At 31.1% G+C, this 14,310-nt stretch overlaps 1 protein-coding gene across 1 annotated transcript in view; it reads left to right on the top strand.

Moving 5' to 3' along the window:
- Phip (PHIP subunit of CUL4-Ring ligase complex) overlaps positions 1-14,310 on the top strand; it is a 127,061-nt gene that overhangs the window by 93,527 nt on the left and 19,224 nt on the right. Inside the window, exons 24-32 of the mRNA XM_076858473.2 lie at positions 1,252-1,371; positions 3,414-3,521; positions 4,047-4,171; positions 4,305-4,387; positions 5,952-6,063; positions 6,228-6,289; positions 8,323-8,478; positions 9,822-9,942; positions 12,532-12,657. Coding sequence (XP_076714588.1) covers positions 1,252-1,371; positions 3,414-3,521; positions 4,047-4,171; positions 4,305-4,387; positions 5,952-6,063; positions 6,228-6,289; positions 8,323-8,478; positions 9,822-9,942; positions 12,532-12,657 — 1,013 coding nt within the window. The remainder of the gene's footprint in view (positions 1-1,251; positions 1,372-3,413; positions 3,522-4,046; positions 4,172-4,304; positions 4,388-5,951; positions 6,064-6,227; positions 6,290-8,322; positions 8,479-9,821; positions 9,943-12,531; positions 12,658-14,310) is intronic.

The following is a 14,310-nucleotide window of genomic DNA, read 5'->3' on the forward strand; positions in this document are numbered from 1 at the left end:
CTTGGGAGGCTTAGATAGGAGGTTCACAAACCAGGGCCAGTCTGGACAATAGTAATTTAAAAAAAAAAAAGTTAAAAAAAATTACCTGCTGCCAGTAGTGTTCATAATCATAATCTGTGGTATTGCTTCTTTCGGTCAACATTCCATTAACTCATAGTGGTAACTACTTTGTTTAAAAAAAAAAAAAAAAAAAACTCAACAGAATGAAATTTAGAAGTCTTAGAGCATATACACTGAACCACAACAATTTAAATCAGTTGCGTAAAGTTTCTCTAGTTATAATAGTAGGTTTCAAAGGCTCTTTGTTCATTTTTACTAAGTCTAAGGACGCAATAACAAGACTGTTAAGGCTGCTTGTAGGTGTTCAGCAAAGTTTTTCAAAAACCCTTTTCTCAGAGGCATAGTTTTACTTTTATCCATCAAATTTAAAAAGTAAGGGACATGGCTTAACAACATTTCATTTGGGGTCAGGGGAACTCTGATTTTCTTTTTTGGAAGGAGCTTAACATGAGCCAAGAATGAAATTGCTATTTAAGAAAGGGAGAGGAGAACTTATAACTCAGTGGCAGAGCACTTACCTAGGATGTGTGAGGCTCTGGGATTTGACCCCCCCCCCCCCCAATACAGCAAAACATAAAAAAGGGCAAAAGAAGGGGAGAGGAACATCCTCGGGCTATTTAGAAGTATAATGTCAAGCACATGGAAACAATTAGCTTTCTGTATCTTATAGGAATACTTAACCCATATGAGAATATCTCATTATTTCTAACACTAAAAATAGAAATTTTTAAAATTCAAATTATGTCATAATTTGTTATAACTAGTGTTTGTAAAACTGATACTTTTTTAAAATTTTAAATTTTGATGGACCTTTATTTTATTCATTTATTTACATGCGGTCCTTAGAATCGAACCCAGTGCCTCACATATGCAGGGCAAGTGCTCTACCACTGAGTTACAACCCCATCCCAAGACTGATAATATTTTTAAAGGGAGGAAACTAACACAGAGCTTACACTTCAGGGTTTGTGGGGATGTCTTATATGAATGTTGTCTATAGATTTTGGTTTTTCTGTCTAGTTTTTGTCAATGATTTGGATTAATTGAATAATTGTTGCTGATGCCACCGTTTTTTTCTAGAGTAAGATTTTTAATGTTTAAAGAAAACAATTTTTGTACGAAAGTCCTTTTCTTTAATGATCTCTATTGTGCTTCTTTGTATAATATTACTTTACAATGTTCCAAATTTAGAGATTGGCTGTGGGAGAACTAACTGAAAATGGTTTGACATTAGAAGAATGGTTACCATCAACATGGATTACAGATACTATTCCCCGAAGATGTCCATTTGTGCCACAGATGGGTGATGAGGTACTTTTAAACTTTTTAATTATTCTTTGTTTTTTGTTTTGCTTGTTTGTTTGAGTAATAACCTGGAACATTTTATAGTTCTTGAAACACAACTATAGAAGATTACAACAGATTTATACAAATAACTCATTCACAGCTGTGTATGGACAAAGTACATTTAGGAGGAAAGGGTTAACAATAATCTTTTTTAAGACTGCTATAAATTTTTAATCATCTAAATATTATAAGAGAAAGGAAGCTTTGTTGACATTTATTGCCAGGTGTGGTGGCACGTGCCTGTAATACCAGCAACTCAGGAGGCTGAAGCAGGAGGATCACAAGTTCAAGGTCAACCTGGACAATTTAGCCAGACCTTGTCTCCAAAAAAAAAAAAGGTTGGGGATGTAGCTCAGTGGTAAAGTCCTTCTGGGTTCAGTCACAAGTAATGCTTTTTTTTTTTTTTTTTCTTTCAAAACAAATATTTATTTTTTTCTTTCTAAAGGAATATATTAATATATTTGTTTCCCTTAATTTAAAAATTAAATATATAGCATGTTACAATAAAATTTAGCTTTTTTGCATATAATTTTATTTCAAAATATTTCTTTTACCCATATGTTCATATTTGTTTCTAAAATCTATGGTCTTAGAATAAGAACTATTATTTATTTTATTTAAATTTTTATCTTTGGCAGAGTAGGGATCAAACTCAAGGCTGCGTACCAGTTAGGCAAGGGCCGTACAACTGAACTATACTTCAGTTCTCTAAGATTATTACCCCTTGCTGGGCATGGTGTCCCTAGCCTGTAATCTCAGTGTCTTGGCAGGCTCACATCTTCAAAGCCAGCCCCAACAACTTAATGAGACCCTGTCTCAAAAAGTGGCTGGAAATGTGGCTCAGTAGTTGAACCCCTCTGGGTTCAGTTCCCAGGACCAAAGAAAAAAACTGGCACTCCCATTTTAGGCTGTGTACTTATAAATTTAGAATGAAAATGTAAGGATTTAGATCATGAGTTCTCACCCAGGGTCATATTTCCTTATTTTATACACAGACATAGTGTTATCTGGTGTCTGTTAACATGAGTAACAATAATAAAAACTGAAAAACGCTGCTTTCATAAAGCACTCTAATTTGTACTAAAGTGGTAACTGACAGTTAAACAAGGAAAACAAACTTAATACAAGAGTAACTCTAAAGGAAAGTATGGAATAATTTTTTTTAGAGATCCTGTTTGCATCAGAAGATTTGAGGAACTTGGAGCATTACCATGTTGTTATGGTGTAGGTGAAATATAATGATTGGTTTTACAGATCCTACAGCATTAAAGAGAGACTAAATATATTTACTATGGTATTTCAAGATTGTCAGAAAGTTTGTAATTCCTGATTAAATGATTTCCTTTGAAATTGTTTCCATTTTATTTTTGGGTGCTGGTTTTGAATAGTTAAATCTTTTTTATTCAGCTCCATTCCTGCATTTGAAGTTGCAGACAACTGAATTAGTAATGAAGAGAGTGAAAGTAATAGGAAAAGTGGCTATTCCAAAGTATTACTAAGATCTTAATAGCATTTTTCAACAAGCTTTTTAAATTTGTAGTACTGAGAATAATACTTGGTGTCAAACTATTGTGTTCAAGTAATTGACAGTTGTTAGACATCACCTAAACTTGATCTTTATGAAATGAGAATAAACATATGCTGCACTGTCTAACTACCTGCTAAAATGTAAGAAAAAAGTAGGTGAACATGAATTTATTATGATTACTGGTTACAAGTGACTTTTATTTTGCAAGAGAAATTAACTTATTTTGAACCTAATAAATGATGAACTAAAAAAAAAATAATGCCCCATCTTAAATTTCTAAGTGTGTACTAATGTTATTTAGAACACTTTGGTTATGATTAAGTGATGCTGAGACAATTTAAGGAATTGAGGGGGGAAAGTCAGTATCAAAATTTCTATTAGCTCAGAAGACATGAGATTTTCTCTGCAATTTTAGTTGATATCTTACATTCTTGGAAACATCCAGATTTTAAAATTGTGGCTTTTATCTACTTTTTAGGTTTATTATTTCCGACAAGGACATGAAGCATATGTTGAAATGGCCCGGAAAAATAAAATTTATAGTATCAATCCTAAAAAACAACCATGGCATAAAATGGAACTACGGGTATGATATTAAAGATTTATTTAGGGGTCATGGAAAAAAATGTATTAAGGGTTACTATTTTCACTATAAGAAACTGAATCATGAAGTTCCCTTGTTTAATTGAGGTGGTTTTGGAGATTATAAAAGGGTTTGATTTTTCAGTCAAAGAAACTCAAGATTGAGTTTATATTCACTGATAAACTTTATAAATTGCATACAAAATTTGATCATAGTGAAAATTAGATAACACTAATGTTTAAGGTAGACTTTATTTTGTCATCTCGATTTTATCAGCAATAGTTCAAAATTATCTTGCATTCTTTGAAATTATGTTAGAAAACTATTATACTTTTTTAAAAATTGCAGTACAACCGGTAAACCATAAAGTGCACATCTTAAATACATAGCTCAATTAATTTTTACATGTGCACAGAGTAATTACCATGCAGATGAATATTAAAACCAAGAAATGTTTTCTTAGTTATGTTCAGCAATCTGTTTTGTGGTTTATTTTGTAAATGTGATTTCTTATTTTCTGTATCTTAGGAACAAGAACTGATGAAAATAGTTGGCATAAAATATGAAGTGGGATTACCTACCCTTTGCTGCCTTAAACTTGCTTTTCTGGATCCTGATACTGGTAAACTGACTGGTGGATCATTTACCATGAAGTAAGGACTATTCAAAGAACCAGTGGTTTCTTAGTATTGTAGATTATTTTTCATGATTCAGATAAATTTAAACATGTTTTGAATATTTTTTCTTAAAATATGATCTAACCAGTTTGTTTCTATTTGTGCTTAGATACCACGATATGCCTGATGTTATAGATTTCCTAGTCTTGAGACAACAATTTGATGATGCCAAATATAGGCGGTGGAACATAGGTGGGTAATATATTCAGAAGTCATGGATGTTTGATATGTCTTTTTTTTAACCCAACAATTGATTTATTCTTTTTCATAATTTAGAAAAAGATGTTTTGCCATTAATAATAATGTTAATAACAAAGTATGATATGTATTAGAAGCATTTTTAAGTTTTGTTTAAATTGAAAATACTTTAGTTGATGCTTAAGTTTCAAACCATTTTATCTCCTACATTTGGTAACTTTTTATAAGATTCTTTATAATTTTTTTCAGCCTTTTTACATGTTGAATTAAATATTTATCCAAAAATATTAATAACAATTCATATTTGATATCAGAAGAAGTCTTGACAAAATGAGTGATAATTTGGATTGAGATTAAAGCTAAACTGACTTTATTATTTTTTGTTATTGTTATTTCTGTTATAATTTTTAAAAGTAATATTTAAAAATAATGTTATAAACAAGTTTCAAAGAAACCTTGAAATTATAAATATTTCCAGGCATTTAAGTTTTGTTAGTTTATGTACAAATGTTTGCTATGTATTAAGTAGTTGTTCTTGAGAATTTGAGATAAAGCCATTGTCATCTTGGAGTGCAGTCTGGTATGAAGATGGTACGTATGGTTTAGCAAAGCCCATCAATTGGTATATTAGTTCTTTTTTCTCCAGTGTCGTTGGAAGACATTGGCATGGTGATTTGTCGTTTATTGGTCTTGGTAAACTTAGCTTTAAATAAAAGAATGGGCCATGTGCTGTGGCGCACAACTATAATCCTAGTGGTTTGGAAGGCTGGGGCTGAGGCAAAAGGATTGAAAGTTGAGGGCCAGCCTCAGCAATTCAGTGAGACCCTGTCTTAAAAAATAAAAAGGAGTGGGGGTGTGGCTCAATGGTAGAGTGTCCCTGGGTTCAATCCCCAGTACCAAAAATAATAATTATTATTATTTTTACTTTAGCCTTTCCTCAGGAATTTTTTTTTTCAGTTTGGGGAGAGGTTACAGGGGTTTGAACTCAGGGGCACTCAATCACTGAGCCACATCCCCAGCTCTTTTTTGTAATTTATTTTGAGATAGGGTCTCACTGAGTTGTTAGCACTTCAATTTTGCTGAGGCTGGTTTTGAACTCTTGATCTTCCTGCCTCGGCCTCCTGAGCTTCTGGGATTACAGGCATGCATCACCACTCCTCTTTTCCTCAGAAATGTTTTAAGGCTTACTTTGAGAAACTTCATTTTTTTACTTTATTATTAAATCTACAGATACTGTTCATTATGGTTAAGCTTGTATTTTCCAATTCTTCTTCTTTAACCTAATGTCATCAGTCTGTGTAGGCTTATAAATAGGTCTGTAAAACTCATAATTACCTTTACTGGAAAGCTTATGGTGTCAAGAACACTATTTATAAAATGATAAGTATGCATATTAAATATCTCTCCCCCTACAGTGTTACCGATTTAACTCATTTTTTAATTAAAGTGGGTCACTTTCTATGTTGCAGTTTCAGTGCCTTAGAGTTATACCTTAGGAAAAAACACAGTTAGCAAACATACGTTTCAGAGTAATGAGACAGCCTCTTTTCTTGTCCAGGTGACCGTTTCAGATCAGTCATAGATGATGCTTGGTGGTTTGGGACAATTGAAAGCCAGGAACCTCTTCAGCCTGAGTACCCTGATAGTTTGTTTCAGTGCTATAATGTTTGGTAAGGAAATACTTGTATTTTTTTTTTTTTAATTAGGCCAGTCTTGCTTTGAAATATTTCTCCATTTATCAAGAAAGGGATATATTTCTTGAAAACACTAAAGGAATTATGTTATTTATAAAAATTGTAGATTGTTTTTAATTTAAAAATTTCCTTTCTTAAAGCTGGGACAATGGAGATACAGAAAAGATGAGTCCTTGGGATATGGAGCTTATACCTAATAATGGTAAGTATATGTTAGACTTTATGCATCAACCTTATGAAGTTGATTTCTTAAATAAGAAATGTGGTTTGTTAACTCACTACCACATAAGGTTGTTATGAAGATTTAACAGGAAACATTAATTCAGCAAATACTTGTTGTACACCCATTATTGACCCCAATGGTTAGGGAAGCTCAGTAGTAAGCAAGATAGACCATGATCCTTACCTCTTGGAATTTATAGCATAACAGGGAATATTGAAATTCATTTATTACAGCAAAATATGAAAGTTTTTAATTAGTTATTATTCATTCCTAAAAATAAGTATTTTAGGTACATTTTTTTGTAACTCCAGCAGAATACTTAAGAGTATAACATAATAGTTAAAAGGTCATGCTTTTGAGTCAGATATAGATTCATATCCTCACACTGCCATTTTTCTATGTGATTTTGGCAAGTTCCATAGACTTAAAGCCTCAGTTTCTTAGGACTCAGCCTTTGATTATTTAAACAAATACCTTTCTTATAGGGCTGCTTTGAGGATTAAATGGCATCATGTGTATAAAGTGCTTATTATAGAGCCTGACACATGTAAGAGCTCAATGAAGAGGTAGTTGTTATTAATAATAACCATCATCTTGCATATTGTCTGACACACTCAGGATTTGGGAGTTAGCCCTAGGCAGTGAGTATGACATCTTCCTTGTACTAAGAAAAGGTGGGTATGGCTGAAGCATGGAGATTACATTTTCCTTTTATCTTATTACCTGTTTTGTTTCAATTTTTAAAAAATAACCACACATACAATTAAATATGCCTAAAAGCGATGAAAGGGACATATGCAGATTACTAATGTTTATTTTATAGAAAGTGGAATTAGGGGGACTTCATACATTATCTTTTACATTCCACATTGTTTGAGTTGTTAACAATGTGTTACTTTTGCTATCAGATAAAAATTAAGATCTTTAAAAAAGAATAAAATGTCTGATTTGTAATATAGTAGAAATAATCATTTACAAATGGAATCGCTGAGTTGTTATTGTTACTCTAAAAAGTCAGAAAAGATAGAACTCTTGGAGAAGTTAACTTAATCTGTTATTAGAGCCCTTTAAAACTACAGAAAACCAACTTGTAAACATTACATGTCTTATCTGGTTTTGTCCCTCTTCCCTAATGAAAGTTTGAATTTGAAGTCATGTTGGACTATATTGAGTTCAGTAATAGAGCTAATATGAGAATAGTGAAACAGGTATTGTAATACCTTATAGCTCTTTATAAATGAATTGGTGACACTGATTTATTAAACTTTTCATATATAAATATGTCTCTGTGTGTGGTGTTGGTGGGATGTTGTTTTTGTTATATTTGTGTGCAGAAAGAGTTTAGTTACAGTGCAAGGAAAAAGAGTTTTATACACAAACATTGGCATATTTCTAGGATGAAGTCTAGTCCAAATATTACCTGGCATATTTGTAGATTTTTGTCATCACCACCCTCTAATGCTTTTCTTAGCTAAAATGTTAAAGCTTTAGACATGTGAAAAGCTTACTTTTATCACTTCAGAGCAAAAAAACCCAAAAAACAAAAAACATACATACAAGGATTATCTATTAGTATTCACAATTCTGTTTCTACATTAGAAAAATTGAGGCTTTGATTGAAGTATTTTTGAGAAATGTTTTCTTTAGTTTCACCTCAAGTGTGGTTTATTAAAGTAAATGTGGCAATTATGAAATGATTTAGAAAACTTTGAAATTTGCATCTTTTTATAGAACTGTTTTCTCTTACCTGTAACTAGATTACAGAGCAAGTTTTCAGGTATAATTTTGGAGGAATAATCATGATCATTTAGAAAATAATTTATCAATTTAGGATCCTTTTTAAAATAATTTAAATTTTATTGACCCTTGAAATATATTTTCCTTTACGAAAATGAAGAATATATTTACCAAATCTTTATAAAATTAGACTTTAATTTTGTGACATCATTAAATTTACTTTCTAAAGGTAATCTAAACACTAATTGCCAAATTTTCACCTATCTATTTTTCAGCTGTATTTCCGGAAGAACTAGGTACCAGTGTTCCCTTAACTGATGTTGAATGCAGATCATTAATCTATAAACCTCTTGATGGAGAATGGGGTACCAATCCCAGGGATGAAGAATGTGAAAGAATTGTTGCAGGAATAAACCAGTTGATGACACTAGGTAACTATGAACAACACAGAAGTATAGAAGATGAGGCGGGGATGCAGGGGAGCAGGAAGCAAACTACAGTAAAAATACTATGCCAACAAAAAATAAATAAATAAATTCTACAGTGCTTTTCAAGCATTTCTAATAGGAATCTTTTCTTGAATGAGCTCTTAATGCAAGATTTAAGTGTGTAAAACAGATATAAATCACATTTCTCAGCTGAATTTCAGAATAAGGGCCTTTTATAAATGCCAGAAGTATCTGAAAAATCTGGATCCTCCACAATCCAGTTTGAAGAGCCTTGGCATATTCAAACCGACACATAAATTGGAGGAGTATTGGAAGCTAGATTTTAAATATATAAACAGTTGTACCAGTTTCCCCCAAACTATATTAATCAAACATAAGAGAATCTTTTTAAGGGGAGAGAAGGAGTATGAACTGAATTGTATTGTTTAAAAAAAATAAGCAATAACTACAAAATTTGATTATCTAGACTCGGCTCCCAAAGTAACTCTCAGCTAGTTTGGTGGCTTATATCAACCCATTCTGGCAGTGAGTAATCAGCTTCAAAAAGTTTAGAGACATGAGTAAGAAGAGTTGAAGATAATGGGAACACAGATTGTAGGATATTCAAATCTGAAGGCTTTTGTTTTTTGAGGTGCTGTGAAATCAAACCCAGGGCCTTGTACATGGTAGGCAAATGCTCTATCACTGAGTTATATCCTCAGCCCTTGCAAAATGACAACAGTTTTGTAAAAGTGGCCCTACAAATACTGTCGTAAGAAGTAGTTTTATATGTGAATGAATAAAATAATAGAGAGAGTAGTTTTAACTATATTCTGGTTTTTGCTCTACCAGTTTACTTTGTGTCTTTGAATTGAGTCAAAAACTTCTGAATCTGTTTCCTTCTCTCTCATTGCCTAATATTTCACAAAATAATGTAAGAATGAGATAAAGTGGTAAGGTTTGAGAAAGGTCATGTTCAAATGCAACATGCTAATGATAGAATTCCTTTATCAAATACACAGATTCAGGATGACTGGCTATCAATTGAAGAAATATGTGTGTGTTTTGAATAAGTCAGTTTTAGGAATTTTTTTATAAATTTATTAGGATATTTGTCTTAAATTTGTCTATGGATTAAAAAAAAGAAATCCCCAGAAATTTACAATGTTAATGTAGGTTTAGTAAAAAATGACACTCTTTATGTCAGTTAAATTATGTAATTTTAATGAAAAGACAATGCCAGACTGATGTCCATGTGAATTAGGACTTAATCTAAAATTTGAGCAGAATTCCTTTTGAATTATTTTGAACATAAAAAAATAAATTTTAAAATTTATTTATTTTAGATATTGCTTCAGCATTTGTGGCCCCTGTGGATCTGCAAGCTTATCCCATGTACTGCACTGTAGTGGCATATCCAACGGATCTAAGTACAATTAAACAAAGACTGGAAAACAGGTTTTACAGGTTAGAATCATTTGATGTGGACACTACCAAAAGGAATCTAAATGATTCATTCTTTCACTCTTTGGCCAGTCTTCTACAGCTTTGTTCTTAACTTTTTATGTTTACAAATGTACATATAAATCACCTGGGGAACATGTTGAAAGGATCTGATTTAGTAGATTTGGAATAGGATATGATATTATAAATTTCTAGCAAGTTGACTATAATCTTGATTCTGCTTGTTTAGTTGAATGTGATTCCTGGATATAGTTTTTCTAGATGTAATATTACTTCATGCTCATTTTCTTAATATAAATCAAACCAAATTATTTGCTTTTCTCTCAATAAATAACATTAGAATTTTTGTTTCTTCATAGATTTTTCTTAAAATATCAAATATTACTTATCTTTACTTATATTCAGGTTATGAATACTTTTGAAAAATGCAATTAGAAAAGATGTAGTTTTTCATAATTGAAGAATAGTATGCCATAGAACTAGAGTTAAAAAGCAGATATAATTTCAACTAAAATTTGTTTTTTTCCAGTTAACCGTTTTGATAAATATTGAGTTCTTAATCTTGGACAGATTTTTGCAATTTTTTTTTCCCCAAAAAAGACATTACCTGAAGTGTTTTGTCAAAAGCTAAGTTTATAGTTTTCTCCATAATAAAATTACAATTTGTAGTTTTTTGTATATTATTTTTGCCCTGGCAGGACAATGATATTATAGTATTGCACCGGAGTTTTCTTTTTATGACTAATTTTAAATTCCACAGTTTTTTTGCATTCTTTGTGTTAACTTAGGAAGTTTTTATTCATAATCTATACTTTTCTGTATAAAATGTGCCTTTTTTTTTTCCTATAAACAGTTTTGGGGCACTTGAAACTGAAAATGTCATTTGTTCTTCCTTATTAACAGGGTTTCTCAACAGCAGCATTACTGACATTTGGGGCTGGAAAATTCTTCACTGTGAGGGACTTTTCTGTACTTCTACCCTTTAGATGCCAATAGCAGTCCCTATTTTTAAAGTCTAAAATGAATCTAGACATTACCAAATGTATTCTGGTGGATGAGGCACTCCTAGTTGAGAACCATTGCAGTAAAGAAAACTAAGATGATAGACTTTAGGTTTAAAAGATTTTTCTGATCTTGCTGTGTGTGCTTGCTGTTGAATCATTGATGATTTGTCAAAAGCAAGAGATGAAAAGGAAATCTCCTGTGACCCCCATGATATGTTTCACTCAGCCATCTACTCTAAGCATTTTTCAATATCTCGTAGAAGTTTTAAGATAAAAAATAAAGAATAAATTTATAACTGTATTCCTAGAACTAAATTACTAAAGGTTAAGATTTATACTTAGTACTTCAGAAATTGGAACAAGACATGGGAAGATTAGAGGGAGAGAGAGAAAATACACTGGTGGTTGGACTATAGCTGGAAAGATAAGGAGCTGACATCTCTGACTATTGCTGTTATGTTCTTTCTCATAGAAACATTGCTGAACATGATAATTGCTAAAGTGTACTTAATTATTTCAATGTACATTATAGCTTAAATAGACTTTTTTTTGCATTAGCCAGTTTGAAACTTGATATATACATAAATTAGAAGTCACCTATTTTTTAACCTGATAATATAGTTGTAAACTTGACTTGTGTTCTTACGTAATATAGTGATGCCTTCATGTTGTATTTCACAGCTTAAAATTTTTTTCCCTTCTTCTTAAAGTTTGTGTTTTTCCTGTCTGATTTTTTCAGTGTCTGTGAAACTACTAGTAATAGTAGTTTGCCCTGCTAGTAATAATCTAGTGCCCTATTTTACAGTTTTCTATGTGGTACACTGAAGATGTCTGTGATTCTTTTATTAGAATGAGCGTTGTGAATCAACTTGAAATGTGCATTTTCTTTATATGCTTCTATATCCACAATTATATGTAACTTTTTAAATGTATTCTTTATTAATTCAGGCCACAATTGGATGATATTCTTAGAGGTCGATTTTTTCTTTACTTTCAGAAATAAAATTACAAAGCACCAGAACAATTTAGCATTGTCAATAGAATGTTTAGAAAATAATTCTCAGTTTTCTTGTAACATACTCATGTTTTTATGTTTTTTATCTCTTAAGCAGGCTATTGATTACCTTCTCGTTTTTACATGTCATTTGATTACTAACTCTATAATTAGATTAAGATTGTTTCCTTTTATATATACAAGCTAGAGGTATTTATTTATTCATTTATTCATTTATTTATTTATTTATTTATTTATTTATTTTAAGACAGAAATATGTAAAGCAAAAACTAAGAACTTGTTTCTCTGGCTCTACTCCTACCTCTTCCCCTATAGACATTTCCCTACTGAAAAGTAGGCATTGTTAATTGTCTAGTGTCCTGTTCTAGACATTTTCTTTATAGATAGATAATGTCACTCCTCTTTTTTGTCCTCTAAAACAAATGGGATTGTGCTTTTTGAAAATAGCTATTTAAGATGTGAATGATGTAATTGGATTAAGACTGAAATTCAGAAGTTAGAATGTCTTAGTTTTAAATTGTGTATACATATTTCTAAATATGAGGTTAAGACACATATTTTGTTTTTTTAAAGGCGAGTTTCTTCCCTGATGTGGGAAGTTCGATATATAGAGCATAACACACGAACATTTAATGAGCCGGGAAGCCCAATTGTGAAATCTGCCAAATTTGTGACTGATCTTCTTCTACATTTTGTAAAGTGAGTTACTTATTCATATTTAATTATAATAGCTATGATTAATGGCTTTTAAAATGTAAAATGTCAGACTGTAAAATACAATAATTTTCTACATGTATAATGCTGTCACATAAATATAGTTCCTCAAAATACAAAGCCTGTGTACTAAGAAAAAAATTTGTAATGTAAAGGAAGTGCACTAAAATCATTTAGTCATAAAATCATAAAGATGCATTACATTTGTATTCTGTAGTTAAAAAAAACATTGATCCTTTTCTCCTTTCTCAGTTCATTGGATAGTAATAAAAATCAATTAAACATGTAATTTTTTATCTTCATTAGCTCTCTCAATCTTACAGGTGGTAAAGATCATTAGCTAAAATTTTTGATTGAGTGAACTAATTGGAGGTAACATATACAAGATTTTTTTTAGTATATAGAGATGAGAGAGAATTTTTTTAATATTTATTTTTCAGTTTTCGGTGGATACAACATCTTTATTTTTATGTGGTGCTGAGGATCGAACCCAGCGCCCCACACATGCCAGGCAAGCATGTTACCGCTTGAGCCACATCCCCAGCCCATATATATACAAGATTATTAACAGGTATTTAGGTAATCCAGTCAGATACTGAATTTTCAAAAGTCTTTTTCCTCAATTAGGTTTATTTCCTTGTGTATTGATTCTATAGCAAGAGTGATAACTTTGGTTTAAGGCAAAAGTACCTTTTCTTCCTTATTTTGTGATTTTATATAGCCGTAAAATAAATTGAGCCTTCTATATTGAAGCCAGACACATGAATCATGTTTTGGTGCAAAAGATTGTTCTAATTTTCTATTGATTTTACTATTTATATTAATATATATTATATTAGATTTTCCCCTTCTCCTTTAGGTTAAGAAGAGGTAACAGTGTATTTAAATACCTTAATTCAGGTATTATCAGCTTCCACTTTTACATAAGGGCATTATTCAGGCTTTTTTCCTTAACTTTTCCAGCTTCATTCTCTTTTTTTAATGTAATCTTAGGATCTTTTTTCCTGGGAATATTTGTTGTGTGTGTTGTGTTTTGTTTTTGTTTTTGTTTTTTTTTTTCTAAGAAATGCAGGTAGGTATAAGGGAAAAACAAAACAAAAACAATTCCCAAGATAAACTCTGTGTCCTTCCTCTACATTATTCTCTAAGAACTCTTTTCCTTTCCAAATGGTTTTAGGGACTTTATTGCTATGCTTTTGTTCTTTTTCAGTGAATTTAGTAATCAAACATTAGTTAATTCTAGAGAACTCTTTGTAATTTTACAAGTGTTATAAGCATATGTATATACATCTCTTTTCAGAGATGAATTCACAGAATCACATGATATAAAATATTCATGTCTCATTGAAGTAATTTAGATGAAAATTGTTTTTACATTTTAAATAGTCTGAAAATGCGTTTCTTTCAGATTTTGAAATGCAAATTAAGGTAATATTTCAAGCATTTATATTTATGTATTTAAAAAATAAATACCTGGTACATGTTTAATTTGTTAAAAAACATTTTTAGCTGACAGTAATTTTGAAAATGTAAATTATTCCTTGAAATTTTGATCATTGTATTTTTAATTGAGTTACTTGGCAAAATTTCATGCTCTCAATGTATACAAACTAATATGTACTTGGAGATAGAAATAAT

Source organism: Callospermophilus lateralis, chromosome 6 (assembly GCF_048772815.1).
Source record: "Callospermophilus lateralis isolate mCalLat2 chromosome 6, mCalLat2.hap1, whole genome shotgun sequence".
NCBI classification, from domain to species: domain Eukaryota; kingdom Metazoa; phylum Chordata; class Mammalia; order Rodentia; family Sciuridae; genus Callospermophilus; species Callospermophilus lateralis.